Genomic DNA, 24,801 nt, shown 5'->3' on the forward strand with positions numbered 1-24,801 from the left:
ACATTTCATGCAAGTGTTAGATCTGTTTGTGTTCTCGAAATAAAAAAATGCATTTAAAATGAGATAAATAAACATTCAGCATTGGAGAGAAAGAGCAAACATTTTTTCTAAGTGCAAAAGGTCCAAGCAACACGAATAAGTCTGATATCAGTCAGATATCATGTATAATACCAACATCTGTAGTACTCGAAGGACACAATACGATTCTGCATTCGCACGCGTTGCAGAATTATCTCACAGTCGATATTTATGCATATTTTGCGATAACGCATACTTGTAACAGATATAATAGGCATAATTTTGCTCACACGCTAGAATTTTATTTAAAACAATAATATAAACTTTGATGGTTTCAGCTCTATCAATTTAATATCATTATTACAATTATCTACAATATAATTACGTTTTAAAAATATCCAACCTTTCGCAAATATGCACTATAATGTCTAACGTTTATAATTTATCTATCGTGATATCGCACCTGAAAATTCCCCGAATATCGCATTACATGGGTCGCATTATATTGCTCGCCGATTGAGTGAGCACATAGAGTTGGTCGTCGAGTGGTCGTCCCAAAGGAACCTGCTCGACGGCCGTCCATATAGCATACCTGTCAGCAGGTGAACTTTATTCATGCACGTAAATCACGCGCGCGCGTGCACATTCTGGTCAAGTGTAAAGAAACGAGTCCGATCAACTTCGTCCTGCGGTTTGACGCGCGTGTCTGATCATTAATGACTCTTCACTTCTTGTCCACCAGTACTAACCGCTTTTAATTGAGTAGCCACTAAAGTGCGCGCGCGTGTCACTATTAATTCTCATTATATCATGAATCGTAGAAAAACAGCTTAATCAAAATTTGTAAATGCGTAAAGAATAAGTGTATAAAATTGGAACAATCGTTTTTGCGATACTTCGGGTGACTTTACTGATACTGATGACAAAATTAATATGCGAGCTTCATTAATAGAATTTTCATTGCAAACGTTATGATCATTTGACATCAAAGATATGCCATATCATGAGAAGGTACAGTTAATTGTAACAGAATGTCGCTCGAATCGATGACGAGAAACGTATCGCAAGAATAGAAATCGGTTTCCTTGGTTCATGGAACGTCGTAACGATTAGTCTCCCGTCACATCACGATCGTTAGAAATGGAAAGCACGAGGGGGAAAGATTTCCAATTGCGAGACTCCACACGAAATTTCACCGAAGCAATTCCCCCGACGTATCCGAGAAGTATTCAGAAAACAAATCTAGTTTTATTCTCTGCTATTGTAACTAAACAATATATAACAATAAAATCAAAAGTCAAGGAATTATCCGAGATTAATGTGTCTTAAGTTGGTTTCACATCTCGATTTTTCTGAAAAATGTCCACTTCTTTTGCATTTGTATTTCCTTCTTTTACGTCACAGGAAAATGCCACTCTATATTCTGCTATATATCATATATGATAGCGTGTGAACTTGTTCAGAAGAAAAATTACAGAGTTACATAATTAAAAAAATATAGAAATAAAGCGAAGATAAAAAAATTATCTTTGCAAAAATGATCAAACAGATCAAATGATCTTAAATCCGCTTTAATTTGAATAACATCACGAATAGATGAATTTTTGCTTAAGAGATGACGCAAGAAGAACCTAATTACGTGTCATTAAAAAAATTCCACCGTAAAAAAAGATTCTCTAAGAAACACACACAAGTACACGAATGCAAAATTTGATTTTATTTTATCATATTAACTTCCAGTTTAAACTTGTAAAGGTACGTCGAGTGTGTGCTTTTTATATATTAATGCAACTGGAAAAAAAGTTTGTTTCATGCACCCCATTGACGAGACATCGCGTGCTTCATATCCTTTTTCTCAGCTCAATATCGAAAATTACAAGCAATAAAGGATCAACCACACGAAATATCATATAATAGCAAACAGTTAGTAGTTAATGTCACTAATATCGCTCGGAAGCTGAAAGCACTTAAAAATAGATCATTGAAGAATATATCAACAATTTAATACTTGTGAAGTATACGAGAATACGGTAAGTTCAGAGAGCAAGGTGTACGAGCAAATCGTCGATGGTACCGACGTACGCGGGAAGGGCGAGTCCGGTAATCGCCGTGGTTTCAAGGGATTCGCGGACGAGCCGGAGGACCAGAACGCCACGCCTATATCTGCATTGCACCCTCGCGGGACCTCGCCGGGGGAACCTTGAGGGAAAAAGGGAGCAGTGTCATGCCCGCTCGGGGGCGTACATGCGCACTTCCGTTCGCTCGTCTGGGAACCGCCACCTACGAATCGTAGGATGCTGCGCTGAAGCAGCCACGCTAACTTGGTAGAGAGTGAGGGTGGGGAGAAAGAGAGAGAGAGAGAGAGAAGGAAAGAGAGAAAGAGAGAGACCAATGACTCGGCGTCGTACCGCGCCGCCATTGGCCGCCTCTCATCTTTCCCGGAGCCTTTTTTATCTCCTTCTTTCCCCTCTGCCGCCTCCATCGCCGCACTCCGCCCCCTCCATCGCATCCCGCGCGTTCCCCTCCAACCAGCCACCTCCTCCTCCTCCTTTTATCTCGCTCGCGCTCGCCTCTTCGTCCATCTCGCCCCTTCGTCGCGCTAACTCGGACATACCCTCCGCTCCTTCTCGCGCTCTTATCTCGCTCGGACGTGCTCTCCGCTCCTTCTTTCTCTCCTCGTTCTTTCCCCGTCCTCCCGAGGCTCGACTCTCTTTCTCCCTCTCCTTCTCACATTTTCTCTCTCGACTACCGACATCCGTCCGTCGCTGCCGCCGACAATCACGCTACACGCGTTTTTCTACTCTTCGTCTTCCTTCCTGCCCCGTAGCCGCAGACTCACTACTGCGCCTCGTCCTTTTCTTCTTTCACCCCCCTCCCCCTCTCTCTTCCTCCACGCCTCTTCCCACCCCCGTCCTCGTAATCCTGTTGTCCCGTATCTATCCCCCTTTTTACCTCCCTGTTATCATTCTCTCTCTCTCTCTTTCTCTCCCTCTTCCGACGCCAGCACCTTTTTCCCCCTTCGTCATCCTCCCCTCTCTCTGTCCAGTTCTCCCTCATCATCCCCGCTTCTTCCACGCTCGGATACACCCACGTACCACGCAGGAGGAACAAAGATGGCGGTCGGCTGGTGTGTTTCGAGAAGTCGTCTCTCTGACAACCTTGAGTTTACCCATCCGTAACGCACCGGAGCAACCCTTCGCTCGTACCTGCGAGCGATTACTCCGGTTGACGCACGAGTATCTCTTTCTCCCCTTGTTTACCCATCTCTATCTTTTTTTTTTTTGTTCATCCCATGTTACACCGGTTGTATCGATGATGCACGCGATCGATCTAAACACGCGTTTTTCGAGGGAAACAATGACTGTACGAGATGATTCCTCGAACAGACATTAAACAAGGAATTTTAATCTTTCTCGTGAAAAATGGACATCGGTTGAACAAGCTAAAATGAAATTTTGAAAGTATTTCTTCCAGAAATTTCGTTTAAATTCGTTTCGTAAAAATTTCAAAACTCGAATCAAAGCATTTTCTTAATTAAATAAATTTATTTAAGTCGATATCAAACTATCAAATTTAAATAATCGTTCTGTTCTGTGATATTGCAGAACAGTGCCATTAATTGCTCTAATGTTGTTTTCTGTTAATTTTAATTAATAGTTGTCTAATATCCTTTTCTTTAAATTGGTTTTTGTAATACATTTATTATACGAATAATAGATAAATTTCTGTTTTAAATAATAAATATATTTGTGTGGTATAATGACATATAAATAATTATGAAAATTGATTTTTTATATCGATAGAAAATGTTTGAAACTCATGATTTATTAATTATCATATCTTTTAATTCTGTGTATTGCGATAATAGAAAACATTGATGTTAAAAACATTTTGACATGCGACAATTGTAGTTCTATAATTTATCTTAATTTTAAGCTGACTTTTAGAGTTTTTGAGTAATCTAACAGTTGAAACAATTCAAACATCAAGTTTCTGCGAATTCTTTTATTATTAGACTATGTAAATTGTTCGAATTTTTAGTCAATTCATAATTTTACGATTCTATTACAATCACAATATGATATTATTTTTAATCCTATCTTACTGATATTTCTATACTTCTGTTTTAACTTATTCTCTTGTTATTTTTTTAGACAAGACATAAGTCAAAAACTTTGAACTTCAGTAAAATATAAAATTTAAGAAAAAACTATATGAACAAATTAAAAAAAAAGAATTATCTCTTATTTTCGTCTTCGATCTGTGGTTACCTCTGTGGAAGAAGCGTTCTATATATCAAACATATTGATATATAGAACGAAACCTCCTCCCCCGAAAAATTTGCTGCCGCGGGTCATTAATTTCACGATCGACCGAGGGTGAACGGTTTGAGGTGCCGCGAAGGATGTCACGGAAAGTACCCTCCGTATACGTGGCCCAACCGAGTGTTTCCGCATGTACCTCGACGCCGTTGTCATACCTACCTACCTACCGCCACGCCACATCTATAGATTGCAGCCGTAATAAGACCTATGCAAATCCTAGACCGACCTTATGACGCCTTGGGGGATAAGGGGTGGGAAAGAGCGATGATAGGTGTGGTTGGCGGACTTCTAATCTTTAACCGCGAGTGCAGATCGATCATCATCCGCGTTGAGTTTTTTCGCTAAAACGTAATTCATTTCCCTTGGCAGAAATCAACGTTGCAAACATCAAGCTGATGATTTCAAACGAAAAACGAACCCTTCGACTTATCACTGATAACTCGTGTTATATAAAAAAAAAAAAAAAAAAACAGGGAGTGTTATAAAAATGGTAAAGTCCTATTTAAGTAATATTGAATTTGATTTAAAAAAAAAAGGATTTATTAACACAATCTATGCGTAAATACAGCGCGTGTATTGTATGTTATTGTTGCATTATTAACGGTATTGTTAGATATATAACGAAAATGATTCGACTTCGAGTCTCGATATTTAAAATATTAATTTTGATTTATCATTCAGTTACAATTAACTTTTAAAAATAAAGATTGGAGCATCGCACAAAATTTTTTTTCTTCGATCTGTAACGGAGAGAGCTTCTTGCTATTTCCATCGAATATGATAAGTTGCACAGTCCTAGTTTATGGCGCTGTTCCAAGAAAGATTTACTAACTGCTCCATATTTACCGTGCTAAAGTGACTGTCTCTTTTTTTCACACAAGACAAAAGATCTATCTATTGAGTTTTTTTTTTCTCAAGACCATCTCGTGTTCAAGGTGTCTTTTAATAAACATCGACGCAGTTTTACCTGGAGCATCGCGAATTAAGATTAGATCGCGATGAAAATAAGATTGAAAGAATATCAATAACATTTCATGTTCATTTAAATTAGTGAGAAATAAAGCGCAAGGGCTACTCAACTAAACCATCAATCTCAAACACATCAAAATTGTTTTACCAACGTAACGATTACATCTTTTATAGTTTGATTTGAGAAGGATATGTATTTTATTTCAACACATGATTGCTTTATGCATACGTATCCGAGATATTAGCTTACTACTTTCAAATTATCACAAAGGGAGCTTTCTGGGAGTTAATAAACGCGTGCACTTTCTTGTCAAATATAAACATCGCTAATTAATCTATCTCGCTACCGAAGGGCGCCCCTTTGCTGGGGTGAAAAAGGGAGCGGTTGACTTTCCGCACCACACCCTAATCCAGGCCTTCATGCTCGTATAATCCTTGTGCTCCGTCAGGAAGAACAAATCTTTTTTTTTTTTTCTGGATAATATTCACCCGCGCGTGTAATACGTCTACAAAAAATATTTAAGCTCACCTCGGACGTGGACATGACGCACATTCTGCCAAAGGCACACAACAAAAAGAATTTAATAATTAAAAACAAACACGAGAAAAATAAGATCTTTATAAATTTATCCAAGCAATTTTAATGACAATGGACTGTTAATGCTGGACGAGTAGCAAGATTGACATTATTGATTTTCCATTGCTTTTAATCTTTTATCTCTAACGTGACGGACTGATTCAAGACAAAATCGATTATAATCATTTCATTAAAATCAATTAAAACTAAACACATTCATATATTTTCTTAAGATATTATAAAATATTCTAAGAATATAAATATTTACTTGCCAGCGCAACATCGCTAATAGTAATTGAGAATATATTTGTCGTCATATAATTACAAAACGTTCAGAATTTAAAGAATCTTCAGGAAAAAAACATAAATTTTCAAATTAAGTTAGAAAAATGTCTTCTTGCAGCCTCATTGCTGGAACCTTGCGTTTTAACTTTTCAAAAATCGTCATACGCCAATTAATTTTTCATATCTTCATAAAATCTCATTTGTTAGTCATTGTGGGAATTTTTATCTGCGCAGAGAGGGCTTTGGAAGAACGAATCAAAGATCACTCGGACTTTTACGAGAGCGTCTCGATACCGCGTGCGTTGTTGATAACCGAGAAGTGTGAAAGGCAAAGATTAAAGAGCGTCCTCTCTGAAACTCTGGGGATTACCGTGGGTTCTGGTACCAATTCACGACTGAAATTTCGACACGTCACCCGTCGCGACGTATAGATCCGCTGCAACCCCTGACATTTATAAACTACCCCGTTATGCCATTATCGCCGAGAGAGCATCGATGAGACATGCCGCTCGTGACGATCGATCGATAAATCATTCCGAGGAGAAAGCTGATCGAATATGATCGCGGGAGCAAGGGGGGGGGGATAATTTGCACAGAGAGATAATATTTGTATATTTTACTTTCCCCCTCCCTTTCGCCCGTTGTTTCGAACGATTTCTCGGTACTGACGATGAATAATCTTTGGTCTCCTCGCGCTTTCGACATTTCTCTCGAACTCGAGATAAGCCTGAGGAAACCTAAATCCTCAGACGAGAGAGATAAACCTGAGATAAATATGTTCAGCCTGTGCTGCAAGGAGATGTTACGTTTTGAGTTCCGGTGGAAACGGAGGAGGGCCGGAACGCGAGTTCGCTGGAAAGATCGAAGTTCCACTTACGCGCCTCGCCTCACGCTTTGCGTCATCAATACGATTGATGTAATCTCGTTATCTCGGTGATGAGCTTCTCGCGTTCGCGGAATCTCTTACCTCGGTGAGAGCTCGGCCGCGGGCGGGAGGACAGGTGAGCGCGAGGACATTCTCTGTGCGTCTGTGCGAGTTTATTACAAGATTTTTCACGTAGACGCGTTACACGAGCGTGCAACGAGACAGATACTTTTCGGGCGGTTCGCGCGCGATATCGGGAGAGGACAGCGCTCGGCGCTTATTTAAAGACGTGGAGGAACGTGAGGAATCTTTCGATCACGAGCGCGAAAAAGAAAGAGATAAGCCGCGCGGCGAGGACGATGCAACGTGACGACGGGGAGCGAGTGGTAAACAATCCCGTTGGCGAAATCGGAGTATTTGTCGGAGCAATTATTCCGTTCTCGATGACTCAAGGTCCCGTCAGATCTCTGCGACAGCGAAACGTACCTTTCTTCGAGTAATCCATGCTGCCGCTCCGGAGCCGCGGAGTCCGCGAGAAGCGTCTCTCAGGCGGGCCGGGGAGAGATCACGCCGTCGAGGAGGATCCCAACATCAGCATCCACGTGAACTCTTGATCGATTAGCACAATTAAACACCAAGTGTCCTCGTATACGTGCGCGGGTGCACTCCCGCGGAGAGTTATATTCCGAGTTATCCGCTGCCGCTCCGGGGACAATGGGAGGAGTTGGATCTCAACGAGACGTCCGCGATGCCGCGATGCCGCATCGTGCGATCGGATCACATCACCGCGCCGATAAGAGAGCAAGCGCGTGGACGATCAATCGATCGAGTGTGTATGTGTGCGCGCACACACACCCCGTGCCCCGGACCCGGATGTGTGTTTCACCTTCTCCGTTCGTAACCGCTCGACGCTCAGCAGCGCACTGAGCTCAGCAGCGCACGTCGAGTCGACGTCTGGGCGCGCGCACGGTGATCCCGAAACGAGAGGAGCCCTCAGCGCGCGATCCTCGGGAAGAGAGGAAGAGGCGGCGGGGGCGGCGACGGCGGCGGCGGGGTAGGAGGCCGAGAGGGTGGGCGGGGGATGTGATCCTCTCCGCGTCGAATGCGCGCGGTGGTGGGGGTGCCTCGGGGAGACACGGCGGGGAAGGAGGCACGACGAGAAGAGAGGACCGCGAGATCCATGAGAATGGGTCACGACGGGCCGACTCACCGCGCGGCAGTGAGCCTGACTGACAATTTCTCTCGGCTCGCGCCGAGGCCCCATCATCCCTTCCTCCGATTGGTCCGCTCCGGCCGCTCCCCCGCCGCGCGGATCCCTCTCGCGCGATCTCGCTCACCCGCACGGGGCTCCGCTCCGCTCTGCTCCGCTCCCGGGGCTCTCTGCGGTCATCCCCGCCACTCGCGCGGCGGCTGGCTCCCTCCCTCCTACCCCCGTTCATCCCTTCCTCCCGCGCCCCCGCGCGCTCGCCGGCCCGGCCCGCCCCGCCAGCGCGCGCGTTCCGTTCGTACATCTACGTGTACCTGGATACATGGGCGCTCGAATGGAAATATTCTTCGACGGGAAAAACGGCGAATTTTTACGGTTTTTTTTTTTTTGTTCTACCTCTCTTTCTTTCTCTTCTACCAGAGATACTGGTCCTGCGTGTCGTCGACCTTTTTTCGATCGACAGTGTTTTTGTTCTCGTTACAATAAGTAATTGTCGCGCGAGCACGACGTGTCTTTGTCTCCCTGGAAGATATCGGAGCTTTGGTATGCTTCACTATTGGAGGAAGAATGTAATCTCGGAAAAATTTATCGGATAATGAAACGGGGGAATGATCGATACCGTCTTATTCAAAATTAACTTGTGTTATTTGAATGTCTGATAAAGTGGAATGTATCGCGTTCGATGGTGCTATACTACCTATGGAATTTAACATTAGGACTATACTGTGCACATATCTTTAAAAAAGCAAATAAAGGGAGAAAATAAATTAATCACACATCTGCAAAAGATGTAGCGTTATAAATTGGAGTCATGAAAAAAATTAGATTTGTCATTTTGATGGCTTTGATAGTTCTAATGTCAAGAAAGGTGCCCGTAAAAAAATAATGCTTTATAGATAAAATTGATGAATCAATTCTTGTTTTGAAATGTGTTTGAGGTACATTGATATTATATAATTGTAACAATTTCTTAGCGTGACAAGTAAAATTTATGCATTGTATCGACGTGTTTTATACTCCCTATATAACGTATAATTATTAGCGGCTATAGAATCATAGCGTCAGCGATATTTTAGAATGCTGCTTCAGCTGTCAAAGATAGATCTCATCAATATATTTTATCTCTTTCATTTACTCTATTCTGGATTAGAAAAAAAATTTTAATCCCTCAGCATATCTCTTTTTTTATGTGTACATCATCTCTTTTATAAAAACAAAAGATTTTCGTATTCATTTTTATATAAGTATCTAATGTAATTAGATACTTATACATAATTAGATACATAAAAGAAATCAAATTAAAAACTATAGTTTCTCTTATGAAACTGTATTTTGAGGAACATAATTAGAAACCAAATTTTTCCAAGTTTGTCCAATCGTTTAAGGTCGAAAACTAAAAAAATTTACAATTAGTACTTTTTTTCTACTAATAATATATACACACACATATATATATATATATATAATTTTATCTAATCGATGTATCGTTTACAATACCGATGACAAAATTTGAGAAATTATCTGATCCACGTGGAGAGAAAAGATTGTATAGGTTTGCAAGAGAAAAATATTTCGTTTCTTCTTTCTAAAACTGCATTTCGGAAAGAAATTATTAGAAATAAAATTTCACAAATTTATCGAATCATTTAAAGTCGAAGCCATGAAACTCACAAAATTTACAGTTGGCTCTCTCTTCGATACATAATTTTATCCGATCGATCTACCGTTTGCAGTACCGACGATAATATTTGCGAGGAACTACCTGGTCCACGAAGCAAAAGATTATACGAGTTTATAAGGAAAAAATATTTGTCCTTTCTCTTCCCCAATCCTCTCGGCGGACCGTTGGGATAACGCACCCCGTACACCTCGGGTGCCCCCTCCTGTGGACGCCTATGTGCACACGTTTTTCCATCGGAGGAAACCTTCGCCCTTCTCCCTCCCCCCTCCCCCCCTCTCCGTTTCCCCTTGCACGGCTCACATTCTCTCGACTCAACGTCTCTCTTTTCAAGCTCTTCTTCCCCCACCTGTCCTCGCGCGCTCTCCTCGCGATTCCCTCTCTTTCTCTCGGCGCCGCGCCGCGAGGCGGCTCGCACTCAAGCCGAGTCGGCGCCCGACGCATCTGCCACCCACACTAGCACGACCACCCCCCTTGGCGGGATCGTCTCTCTCTTTGCCATCTACGTGCTCCGCGCGTCTGATGACGACGCTTCCCTCTTGGAGGCGATGGGCGAGCCCACGGCTCCGATTCATCGATCTCTCACCTGATTTAGTCTCTCCCTATCTCGAAACCTAGTTTACCCACCTCCCTCCGCCCCTACCTTTTCCTCCCCATCGCCGAGAAGCTAATGAAATTACTCCGGACCTCGTATCGTGCGATATTGCGGGATGGAAACGTCGGGAGGATCCGTGTCGGTCGAAGCGATCGAAAGTAGTAGAGTCTTAAAGTGGAAAATGCCCGTTATAGTCATACGCGCCCTGAAATGAAATTGACAATGAGAAATAACGTCAGTAGTTATTATTGAAATCGTTAAAACTGTTCACGGCAATTTCGTCGATAAGGCGCAAGGTCAACGTCATCGGAACGAAACGTTAGTTTCAGTTTGAGCCTGATAGATAATATACGTTCGAACTCGCGACGGTTTCATCAAAAAACGTGGCGGACGCGATCGGCGCTAGCCGATCGCGCCGTTTACGACCCCGATAAAAGAGTCGCGAGAGAATATACGTGTTATTCGGAATTTATAAAACTTTTTACTATTGACGCACTTCACGAAAATGTCCACATGCCTCATGCGGATATTACAACGGCGCGATAGGATAGGAAGACAACTTACACGGAATATTTGCACGAACAATAACGATAAGTTGATGAAATATAATGACAGAGAAGTAAAGAAAATATATAATATCACAATAAATGTTTAAACTGTGAAAAACCTACTATTGTGAAATTGAATGGACCAACATTCTATTATTCTGCAAATATTTCATCTATGTTCCATGAAAATTTTCTCTTTAATCCAGGGTTCATTGTGAAACCCTTTTTGCGTTTTACTTATACCAGTAGAGTCAGAATACCGAGATCTCATACCTGATGGTTTGTCAAATATAGTATGCAAGATACATGTATGTTGGTCACAACTGTCTCCGTTCATGAAACAAGTAGTAGTACTAAACAATAGTTGACCCAGGCTGTTGAGATAAAAAACCGAAAACTGCTCCTATTAAGGGAACACTTCTTTATGCTAATTCCCGATACCTGGACCTTAGTCATCTTGACTCGCTTTTACAAGATTAACTCGATGACCAGATGCTGCGAGAGAAGGAGTTCGAGATGAGACAATCCATTGTTTGCCTCGGATCGGAAGTCACGTCGGATGCAAAGGACCAACATAAAAACGGATGACGCAGTTGAGATTAATTGCTTTTCTTCTACCTGAAAAGGGAATGCATTGACTTTCCCGATACTAAAGGGTAAGCAAACAGGTAAGCGGTTAAAAAGGGCAAGAAGATAAAAGCCGGACGCATTGTATGTACGATTTGAAACAGTTACCGAAGGTAAGACTGCCCAGTATATTCTAATAATTATATAATATTATGATATATTTGCGACAAAAATTGACTTAAAAATAATTTGTTTTTCTCTCAACTTGTCTGTGCTACATGTATTCTAATTTTTTTAATAATAAAGATATATGATTTATAATTGTGAATCAATCAATCAAAAAGGGAAAGTGAAATTAAGCTATAACATTTTTCAAGATTTTACAAAATCAAGAATAACTCTAAATTTATGAGTCAATCTAGACAAAACAAAGAATTTTAAAGATCTACTTGTAAAAATTATTCAGATTCTCTTAACCACAAAAGATACTATCAGATATAAGGAAGTGCTTAACGGAATTGGATTACAAAAAATATTTCTCATTATGATATTCGTATTTTGCGCAAAGACAATTAACAAAAATTTATAACGAGCTAAGTATCGCATTTTTTTTCTGTCCAGAGTCAACATCTCTTTTTAATATACGAAATAAAAGAAATACAGTTCGCTGCCTATCGAGAAATCGTTTCATTTCCAATCTATAAGCGAGTAATGTACAAATTTTTGTGTAAAATACGTACACGTGTACAAATTTCACGTAAAATCATTACAGGCGACGTTTTCAAGAGCGATCAATAGCCCCGAACGTGAATAGCCTCTACATGAAATATATCAATTCGTAATACTCTTTACTTCTTGGAAGAGAATCTATCTGCGCGTGTAAGCCTTATCAGTTGCGTATATACGAGGACGCGACCGACGGTTTTCCCACTACGGCCGGGAGTCCTTGAAAGAGAGAGGTGTACAAGGCGCGCGGCGGTGATGCTGCAACGCCAATAGCTTCTCCGCTCCGTAAAACTGCCGATAAGTTGCGAGCGATTAGATCGCTCTTGTTTGCTCCCCAGTCCTCGCCCATGTTTGTACAATGATGTCATGGACTGGTCCATCCGGTACGGATTAGGTCAAAGTCTTGTGCTCCTGATAAAGAATCTGTAGCCGGCGATCGCTTTCGTCTGGCTGCCCCGATATACAATCTCGGATACGCAGAAACAACGGCGATAGCGCGCGCGCGCGCGCGCAGATAATTAGTCACGGTGGTCCATGTGGTCCAGATTAGATTACGGTCGCAATCGACCCATCTAGCAATTTTGATCGACTCACGACGCAACGGTGAACATACATCGGCGGAAGGAGCAGCATTTATAGCGATCTATTTTTTTCTTTTTGCGCCGCGCCGCCGTTTCGATTGCTCGCGTCGTATACTGGCCACGTTATCAACCAATAATCTGATCGTTATTGTTTGCAACGAGGAATCTTCGTCTTTACGTACGCCGGAAGAATCGTATTAAGATGTGAATCTGTAGTTATCTTGTTAGATACATTTGATAATCTGACATGCAGACTGCTCGTTAATGGAAATGTTATTAATGGAAATCGATACTTTATTAATAGGTAATTATGATAAATGAGAGTAAAAAATAAATATAGAATATAAATATATAATTGTTATAAAGTTAATTTCTACATGTGTCTGCAGAATGAATGTTTCGATATGCCGATCGTGATGCGTACGTAGCAAGTTCCAGTTGAAAAAAAATGTGACAATATTAACGGGGCAGAGTTCGAAAAATAGTTAAAAATGAGAAAATGGGGCTGTGTAATCATTCTGTACACAGTTACGTCTCTTGCGTGAGAGGCGGGAAATATTCTCATATCTCGCTCGCAGATAATGCTGTATCTCTATCTCACGATCGCAAAAGGGATAGTCACATTCCTCCTATCAGAGATTCGCTGAATTAGATTAAACCACGATACTTCCAATGAGCCATAAGTTAGATCTCTCAATCTCTTACACTGCGCATATCCAATTACTCGGTAAAATTTGTTTTATATGAAAACACATATAAATGTATTTAAAATATGTTATGGTAAACAATGAAAATATACATGGAAAATATACGTAGACAATTTTTTTTCTTATTTTTTATACCTAGCTTTTTGTGAAAGAAGCAATACAAAAATATTGTTTTTAAATAGTTTTTGATCTTTTCAGTATAACTATTATTTTTTTAAACCAAGCAAGAATTTTATAAAAGAAAAGAAACTAGTATAAACAAATATGGACATACTTTATACATACTAATACATGGTTTTATATAAAAAAATTTTACTGGGTAATTATAATTAATAAATTATAATCATATTAAAATTGTAAGTTAAGATAATTATTAAGAGACGAATAAATATAAATTGTATGGAGTTCTTAGTTCGCGAGAATAAAATTGTAAAAGTTGTGTTATCTGAACAATTTTGCACAACGTTAATTTTTACATTATTTGTTCATAAAATCCTTGATATGATTATTTTAGAAAAGCGTTGAATCCAAATTAGTTCCGTGAATCACAATTTTCAATATCTTTAAACGTATCACATTTATATACATAAACCTATCACGAATATCCTTTTTGTCCAAATTTATTCCACTACTCTGTGTACGTTACGCTCTATTACGTCACGGTCTATTCAAGTGTTTTGCCAATCATTCAGCGTTTGTGCGCTAATGATTGGCAAAGGTTTCTCTTTCGATTTCCTCGCGGGGACAGACGACTCGCTCGGAGACACGCTCGCGGTAACGAAAGCAGCCTCTCTTTACGAGATCCCCGTACTGTCGCGCGTTCAAGTTCACCTTCACACCGGACCGGAAAGCAATGCCGTCGCGGCACAGATGGCGTGAAAACGACGGCGAGATGTGACGGTTCGACACGTATAATATAACAATTTGTACGGCCCACTCTCTATTCCCTTCAAAATTCAATCAAGCAGATGCCGCTAGCCGAGGAAGACAAGAGAGACGCGAGAGAGATAGAGATAGAGAGAGAGAGAGAGAGAGAGAGACTTTTAGTTCGTCGATTCTTTTCTTGTTCAACTTTAACGCGAGACACATCGGTACGAGAGACCCACTTACGAGAGAGCCGCCGCATATCTGAGTACACGTATACGAGCACGACGACGACGACGACACGCACACGTGCCTGCGTGCGCGCTCACGTAGATACGCGTGGATAAAGGTGTACGAGGAAAGGAAGCTACGAAAGTTGCATACGAAAGGGACCCCAACTAATCCACGTGGACAGCCACGAGCGTATCAGTTCGCCCCGAATGTGGGTTATCCGTTAGAATATGACCGGCAATTGGAAGTACTGTTTTAAAGACCGGGGCGGCGCAGGACAGACCTCGCTGTTATCCCGCCGGGATATGAATTTTCCTCCCCGACGTTTAACGAGAAATTTTGAATATATGAGAAGAGAAGGGGCGACTTTTCTCCTTTACCATTCAACGGACATTTTCTGTTGCTCCGGTGAAAAGAACGTGAGCACTCGTTAACATTTGCACTCTAATTAATATATTAATTTTTTTTATTGCTGACAAGTTTCTCAAAAAAAAAAATATTATAATACTACGGGATAGACAATTATTATGTAATATTTTATTATTTCCACGCCTAATACCGCTATTTTCGTATAAAAACGATTGCATAAGAATACGTACATCATAGATATCTTTTTAGTGCTGAAATTGACAGCAAGCACAGTGGTATATATTACATTTAAATTAACGCTTTTGGCGTTTAATTAGCTATTTCAGTGAAAGCACAAATCTGTTCTGTAAATCTATAAGGATATACTTAATGGTTTGCAATTTTGCAAACATTCCGTTGTTTTTTTTTTTTTTATGTAATCTTCGTGTTTATCTTATGACCTTCGTGGTTGATTCATCACTTGTTTTGCTTCCCATTAGAAATGCACCTCATTAACATAAAACGTAACGGTAACTTTAGTCATAAACTTAATCATAATTATAAGTGATACAATTTTCCGATATATAAAATATTTGTTGCTTTATTTGTCAGATCTTTAGATAACGAATGTTGTTATTATGTGATAAATATCAAGAATACGACATAATTGATAATGATTAGCTCCATAAAAAACTGGATAAAAATAGATAAAATGTGTATCTATTTTAAGCTACGTATAATTCTAAGCTCTCTCTCTCTCTCAATCCATCTTCAAATATTCGTAACAAAAACTGATAAACTTACAAAGAAATCTGTTATAAAAGCAATAGAATATTTAAGTACTATTCTATGTCTTAACATACCGAAAAGAAAATTTAAAATTGTGCATGTAAAAAATTTTATGTAAGATACAGATGTGAAGATTGAAAAGATAACAAAGACAAAAAACAACAAATTAAGAAAAGACAATAAATTAAATAAACAAGTCATTCGATGTTTTTTAAATGTTTTAACATTTTATCAATTCCTTCTTATACAGTCAAGAGATGGATTCGATTTTTCATAAATAATTTGGATCATTTTTAACCCAAGTTTCTCTATTATTTTTAAAATTTTAACATTTCTCGTCGTGCCGCATTACCAAATAGCTGTGTAACTGTCAATTAAATGTCAATTAAATTTTTTTTAAATAAAAATTGAAATGTGAGAGTAAAATTGCACTTGTGCCAAGAAAGATCCAGATTGCTTACGGAGGATTAAGATTACATTGAATTCGACATCTTTTATAAATATTACTTAATATTATAATCCTGCAGGTCTATACAGGACTACATGACCTGAACAGGATCAATTTATGCAATCTTGTGAAAATTTGCATTTATTAATTGTAATTATTATTTTTCAACAATGCATGTGTATCAAGTTATTTGATCAAATTATTTGATCAGGTTTATCTGCTTACGTTTGTTTGTTGATTAGGTTTGTCTGTTACGTTTGTCTGCTTCTTTTTCGCTTAACTTGGTTAAGTATATATAAAAAGAATTTTTTATCAAAATGACTTTATAATAAGATTTACATTAAGATACAGATATAAATATATTAAATATATTAAAACATGTTCAATAAGTGCTATAATAATAGTTTCAAGCTTTAAAAATCCTAAAAAGAATGTAGACTTTACTTCAAATTTATAAAATTTTATTTAATATTAATATGGTAATTTTTTGTGATATTGATTAACGTTTACTGAGGCGCTAAGATATTTCTAAAAAAAATAGTTTATATTTATTTTACTTAATTAACTTTATTAAAAGATTCTAAGAGATTCTTTTACGGGGGTATTGCGTACTGTTTATTTTTTACGATACAATTTAAAAGCGTTTCTTGCGCAATGGGACGACGAGAGTAGTGGTAGAAACCAGTCTTTTATGTCACGTGCGTCTAACGCCTCCTGTATCTATTACGTTTCGATTAGCAATTAAATCCGCCGTTTTCACACGACTATCCCGCTCATGCTAGTTCATCATCGAGTCAACCCGAGTTTATGAGCGACTAACCGATGACGGGGCGAGCTCGCTTTGTATGCCTCGTATACGTGCATGCGTCACTACAAATACGTAGCAGATGTCTACCTGGCTTGTGTAAATATAGGTACCTGTCTAGTCTAACTCCGACAGCTAGCTTTCAGTTCTCCCGGCACATTATACGTTCATCAACGACCTTCCATGGGGTACTGGTCAGCACATGTATCATTAATGTACGTCACACACGCGAGAAGCACGCGTTTGCCATCTCTCCGTTTCGTTCTCGTCTCTATTCGGCGTAATGATTACCTCTAAATCGTTAAATTCCGCGCTCTGTCGTAGCGTTTGATTATTCCAAAGGGTAATTATCGATCTTTCTGATTGACTTATCATTGCAAATTAGCCTATTGCAACAAATGATAATATGCAAATTACCCTTACTACTATCGAAAGCACTGAGATTTGAAGGTGTATAAAGATGTATGATTTTTAATCGTTAACATGTCACTCAAAGCTTACTTTAGTTTATTTATTAAAAAAATTATTTGTATATAAATTATTCTGTATTGTTTATTTATCCAATTATCATATATTTATTTACTTATAAAATGAATAAAAAATAGACTATTAACACTTTATCTGTTAACGATTCAATAGTGATTTAAACCATTTATTTAGTGTTAAGAATGAGAAACTTAGTTCGACTATCTTATACTGTGGCAGTGATTGGATACATGTCCTACAAGTATACATATTTATAAAAAATTTACAAAACGTTTACAAAAATTATTTGAATCTTATAAATATTTTTGTAATACTTCAGATTAAACAGATTATAAAAATTTATTATAAATCATAAAAATGTTTACAAAATACTGCAAAATATTACTATAAATATTATGTTTTTTAATATACCATAAATATTTTGTAAGAAAACTTGGGGCAATAATGGAAACTCTAAGCATTAAATAAGCGTTTTCTATATATATTAAAAATGAATAAATTTATTTTGTTTATCAAAATGTTCTTTGCAATATAAGAGAAACTATAAGAGGAACACAAATTTTATTGTAAAATAATAATTTAAATAGACGAGATGACTAATTTAATAAAAGAATAGCTTAACCTAAATATGCATTTTATGTAGGACATGATAAGATTATCTCAAAACTTTCTTACAGCTGTTCCTCTTTTTCTGAATATATCGTTCTGAAGTTGTTTTGAGGACACATTCAAATTTTATAGCAGTATGATAATTCATTTTTCCTTTAACGACTACAAGAGACAACACTATCCATCAACTCTTTATTCCAACTTTGTTTCTCGCTTTTTTGCAGTATATAATTTCGGTAACAAATAACAGTATTCCAATTCCAATTAATTTAATAGAAATTATTATATATTAATTGCAATACATTATATGGCAGCATCTCTGTAGTACTCATAAAGTAATCCCATTATGCTCCGTATCTCCTAAAAATTCCTTTGTTTGTGGTAAATATTAAATATTTAAAAATGAATGAAAAGAAAAGAAAATATTTATCCAATCGGATTAATCGCAGCTGAAATTAAGTTAAATCAAATAATCTCAGGTCTCTTAATCAGGCCTTGATACTTATGTTTTATTGAAAATTAGTAATTACAAATATAAATTTTCATAAAGTTACGTATAAGGCTCTGATCAGGCCATATAGTCCTGTGCATAGATTCAATAAATGATGCAATAATAATAGATTAACATATTACCGATTTATATTTTAATAACATGAATAAAGATTTCATAATTTTTCTCCTTCATGTATGTAAAATATGTACAAAATATATATATTTATAATCTTTAAAAAAATTAATAAATATTTACGAATATTTATCATAAATATCGCCTGCTGTTCGGAGTATGTATATCGCACTGGTTGATGGCATTGTTAAATCAGCACCGATGTAACGTGCCGCTCGCGCACGTAAAAATAGTTGTAAATGTCGCTCGATACCACATCGCGGACGCGGAGACAGCAGCGTTTCGGAATTCTATGCAGGCGCGTGCAATGACTAATACGCGCGGTATGGTAAACGCGGATGGATTTCGTTTCTACATCCATTAAGGGTCACCGAACTGCGGCGTATACGTGCATCTGTTTACGTTTTGCGAGGATACGCAGATATTCGCGTGTATACGTCATGCGAACAATATCGTGTGCAATTATACGCCATGTGTCGCATGTTTAATGATGCCGCGGCAATTACAAGCCGCGGAAATTTTGCCGACGGCATAATCGCCGACTTGTTGCCCGATATATTATATTTTATATGAGAAATTCTCACTGATCAACGCCATCAAATTTGTCTCATTTTTGTTTATGTCCGATACAAATTACATGATTCGTTATAAAGTCATCACGATCTATATGTATCATATAAAATTACAATCATGTGCATAATGAAGAAACATAAAAAAACGAAACAAAACGTATAATGATAAAAAAAAAAATTAACTTGAAAAAAAATATTTTATTAAAATTTATTTTGGTTTACTGTTAAATATTTTTTATCGCGTGCGCAAATCTTAAGGAATTTGGATTTCCTCTTTTTCTCTCTCTCTCTCTCTTTTTTATCTATAAAAGTTTTAGAAGAAGAACATGTGTTTTATGATCAAAGTTCAATTCCCGAAATAGTTTCTTGCTTGATTACACGAGATCATGATATCTCTCTAATTTTTGATTAGAAACTTCTTTGGATGACTCTCTGGCTCTCCGGCAAACGGAAAACTTGTTTACTGATTACTTCAAATTTTAATGGATTTTTTATCACGAGAAAATAATAATGTGCAAATATTAAGAATTTTATCTAGGTTCGCGATGCAAACAGTCAAATGACATAGGAGACAAATTTTTATATAATACTTTTACTATTTCTTATTTTTGTTTCAAAAATTAATTTTCGGACAAATATTAATCAAAAGTCCAAATTCTTGATCGAAATGACGAAAGTTCGTCCAAATTATTTGAAGACGGCATAATTTTTTAGAAACAGTACCTTTCCCTAAATGACGTTAAGGGAGGGTGGGGGAGAAGTTTTCTTATTTCCGGCGACTCGGCGATGACGGGGTGTAGCGACCTCGTGGCATGAATGATCCCGATGGAAACCTTTACGTGACGAACAGCGCCGCGGGCGCCGCGCGAGAAACCTTAGAGCAGGCAATACGCGGACCACCTGTCCGAGATACTTCCGTCACGAACTTGCGGTATAGCCGATAAAGAAAAGATCAATGAAATCAGAAATGAGATCGTCGCCCGATCGCAGTGATAGTTTCCCGTTTGTGCAGAAAGCGGGGGAAGTACAATGACACGTTCCTCTAGAAATATCTGAGTGAAATCATGTTACTTCTTTCGTGTATCAGTGTATAACAATACAGAAATGACTTTGGCAGACTTATTAAGAACGAGAACGATTTTTTATTCCGAGTAGGTAATGATATCTATTGTAATTGAGATGTCTAGTAGATGTCATTGTAATGTCTAGTTAAATCATTAGTCTTATCTATTTAGGAAGAAAAGGCTATTAAAACTTATGATATAGTGTTTTTTGAAGCAGCTTACGTTGAAGATGAGCTTTTAAAAGCCTTTTTAAACAAGATGATAAATACAATGGCTGATATTATTTTATTATACAATACAGTATTTGATTTTGTTTTATTCAGATATAATGTGTATATAAACACATATAGAGGTTTTAGTCAAAATAAAAGCAAATATATGTATAAATAAATATTATTAAGTGAATATATATTATCTATAGACTCTCTGGTAATTAAAAATATTAAGCACCTACATTTTTTCCATTTATCTGGAATCCTTTTATCTATTTTTATTTCTTACTAATTGATAAATATTCTGTTTCAAGAAAACTTTAACCTTAACCAATAAGAAATAATGCAGAAAGAATTCGGATAAATAAAAAAGATGTAGGTGTCTAATACTTTTTGCCAAGGTTATATATAATACTTATTGTCTTGATTATTATCATCATAAATACTATTATTATTATTATATTTACATTTGATTTGTTTATTTTAAATTAAACTTATTTTAAATTTTAAAAAATAAAAAAGAAAGCCAGATAAGCAACGTATCAATAATTTTGACACTAACTTTGAAGAAGAGTTCTAGAAACATCCGCATCGAGCCCAACAAGAAAAAGTCTAATCTTGTGGTAATAAATGTGTATTCGTAAAGAAAGAAGAAAACTCAGACAAGGCGATAACTGTGTGTGTGTGTGTGTGTGTGTGTGTGTGTGTGTGTGTGTGTGTGTGTGTGTGTGTGTGTGTGTGTGTGTGTGTGTGTGTGTGTGTGTGTGTGTGTGTGTGTGTGTGTGTGTGGAGCTTATTCGTAATCTTGGTCACGTCTCGTTCGCAGATGAATGAGACTTCGGAAACACCGTAAGAATAAAAAAAAACTTGCGTTGCCTGCGGAGATGATCTCTAATCTCTTTCTCATCCACACACGCCTAGTGTAGGTGATGTGCGTCTGTGTAACGAAACGTTCACCGGCAAGGAGCGGTTCGTTGGCTGCTGCAATTCATCCGTATCGCTGCCGTGAATAAGTTTGAAGATAATCGTCATTAATAAGTGCTGCTTTTTTCAATAATTTCTATTTCTTAAGGCACTATTAATGTCCATTTTCATCAATGTAGATTAACTGTAATTTTGACTTAATTTCTTCTTCTTATTTATTTTTTCCAACTTTAATCTCTGTTTGACTTACTTTCTAAGAGTTAAAAAAAAAAAGAAATAAAAAGTAAGACAAAGTCGAAATTAAGGTTGACCTACAGTGGACACAAAAGTTTCGACAGGTTTTAATATTTTAATTATTCGTATTGGTAATTACAGCGCATCGATGTTTGCCAAAATAGATAAAAAAATACGTCATAATGTGTGTCATACAATTCCTCGTTAAGAATACAAAAACGTGTATGTAAAATATACATAATGTCGTAAACGTTATTATGCTCAGACGTAATGCTCGACGACGAAGATTCTGTCGGTATGCGGGGAAACAAGACCGCAAGGTTTTAAAACGCCGATAAAGATTCCGTGGACCGCACCATTGCGTCTCCGCGTACGCAATGCGTGCGCGCGTCGTCCATCGGGCACCTGTGTGCACGACACTGCACGTCGACTCTCTCGAGTCGCGTTGCATCGCATTACGTTGGGAGGCTGCATCACACGTGGGAGACAGGTAGGCTCGCTTCCGGTCGTCGGAGACTATTATGCGGGACGCATGAAACGCGGAGATCTCAGAGTCGCGTAGAGCATACGCGCATTTCAATTTTATTTTGCGTTCCGCACGCGTAACGTCGGCGCGCAGCATATATACGTCGCGTATCAAACGACGATTTCGATATCGCAAGGTGGAGTCGGCACGCAACGGCCACGTAACGTGTTAATATTGCGCAATTATAATTTAATCTCTGAATCTGTGAAAAAATGGTTACAACATTCTTTTTCGCTCGTACACTGAAAAGAGTTTGATAGCCATGAAATACTTTTTCATGTGAAATATAATGAGCGAGTGAAATATTTGGTTTTTCAAATTATTTCCGGTTATATTAACCAAAGAGATATAAATAAGGCAAAATTTTATATATATTAATTGTAAGTCAATATTTTTTTTATATCATTATTCGATAAAAAGATATATTCCACTTTATTTAGGTTTCTAGCGCAATCGCAACTAATACGTAATAACAGAAAACTTGGAAAATTTTTCAATTAACGAACAATATCAAAGGCGTTATTCCTCCTGTGCTATATATTTTGAGAAGTCTCGCGGTTGGCTGTTAAGATTAATCGAACAAAGATCAATGCCTGCGTAGCTTGATTTCCTCTGCCCGGGCGCCAGTATATGTCAGTGTCGCGTATGATACGTATGCGGGATCGTATCGACTTTCGAGAGTCTGGTCGCGCGGCGGACTCGCCGGGAAGCTGCATCACACGTGGGAGACAGGTAGCTCGCTTCCGGCCGAGACCATTGTACCCACGGGGGCCCCGCTTGTGTGTGCACGGCGGGCCTCACAGTGCTACACTACGAGATCGTATATGGGACAGAATGGTACGGAACGGTACGCGTGGAATGAGACAGAAACAAAATACTCCCATTGTATCCGCGCGCACACATACGACCGCCGGCTATTCTCTCGTGTAACGACAACGCGTCCCTCGGTTCCTCGTCTCTTACAAATATGTAAACGCGTGCCGCGCTTCTCTCCTCCCGTGGACCTTTTAAATATATCCGTGGCAGCAGGCGTGTTTCCGGCTAAGTGTACCGCGACGTGGATTGCCGGAGAAACGTTCGAAAGGTAAAGGCCAATTGTATTTGATGCGCTCGTAACAGAACGGGATTTAGGTGAAATAATTTTTAGGTGAAAATTTCAAAAGACAGTTCCAATTATCCGTTGTTTATCGCTACGTCGTATCGCATGGCAATTGTTGGTTGCCTTCAAAAGGATATTTCAAAGTCTAAAATGTATCTATAGAAAGTAAAATCCACATTGTCAATTTCTTCTCTGAAACTCATCTGAAAAGCTCATATAAAGCAGACAAAATCATTTTTTTAGTTGCGAAAATATCTCGTTTGAGAGCTGTTTAGTATATATTTATTAGTAGAAAAATACGCACGATATAGAAACAGAGATTTAGACAAAAACTTCGAATGGTCCATAAAAATACCAGATATATACTCCTAATTGTTATAGTGTTAGTTATTGTATAGTTCTATACTTTGACAACACTATACAATGTTTTATATTAACTGATTTATAACAGGTAAGATAATTTTTTCCTGTTTTACTTGAAAGGACTATTCATTCAGGTCAGGTATTTGAAACACTATTGGACTTTCTATGGGATGTGTTGATTCAAGAGTCAGAGTTGTATAATCTGTTACATAAAGAAACTGACCAAAGGATAAAGATAAAGAACATTTTAAAAGTGAAGAGGATTAAAAACATAAAAATAGAAAACTAGTTCAATATCTTAGCAGCAAAAAAGTATAGCAAAAAGTTAAAAGAAATATTAAATTTGACAACAATTTTCCGCAGTTAAAAATGATTTTGTCTGGTTTATATAGTTTTTCAGATAAGAAGAGATTGACAGTATGGATGTTACTTTTTATGGATAAATTTTAGAATACAAAATATGGCTTTGAAGCAGGGACCCAGACCAAAATAAAATTATGGTTTAATAAAATATTTGAAAACTGTACGGATTCAATTTCTTGACAATTAAAAAAAACCGAAAATCGTTAAAATTACGCTTTTTTCGGTTCTGGTTCTTAATTTCAATATCACTTAATAAATAATAATAGTAATTAATAGTATTTGATAATATTTAACAATAATTTAAATAATTGAGTGTGTAGAGGAAACAAAGGTTGAGTTGAATTGTCCCTATAAAATCATTGCACTACAAAAAAAAAGAAAAAAAACAAACGAGAACCGATTGATGCCGGTCCGGGTCTTTGCTTTATAGGCTTAACAATTGCTTCCTTTTTCAACCGGGTGACGTATAGTGATAAACAATAATTTTAAAATAATTTCTTAAAATGTTTTTTTGATCGACTTTTCTAAGTGCTTTTTACATACTAACGTCTTCTTTTAATTAGCAGAAATTTAAAGTCCCCAATTTGAAAG

The 24,801-nt window shown here is 37.9% G+C and overlaps 1 protein-coding gene across 4 annotated transcripts in view; it reads right to left on the reverse strand.

The window, feature by feature from the left end:
• Window positions 1-24,801, reverse strand: part of LOC105836406 (ras-responsive element-binding protein 1) — a 110,933-nt gene that overhangs the window by 12,872 nt on the left and 73,260 nt on the right. The window contains exon 1 of one of the 4 annotated variants that reach the window (XM_012680415.3): window positions 7,526-8,372. The exons of the other annotated variants lie outside the window; for them this stretch is intronic. Coding sequence (XP_012535869.1) covers window positions 7,526-7,544 — 19 coding nt within the window. The 5' untranslated portion in view covers window positions 7,545-8,372. Of the gene's footprint in view, window positions 1-7,525; window positions 8,373-24,801 lie in introns of those variants that run through there. 4 annotated transcript variants of the gene reach the window in all.

The sequence above is a fragment of the Monomorium pharaonis genome, chromosome 2 (genome assembly GCF_013373865.1).
Source record: "Monomorium pharaonis isolate MP-MQ-018 chromosome 2, ASM1337386v2, whole genome shotgun sequence".
In the NCBI taxonomy this organism is placed as follows: domain Eukaryota; kingdom Metazoa; phylum Arthropoda; class Insecta; order Hymenoptera; family Formicidae; genus Monomorium; species Monomorium pharaonis.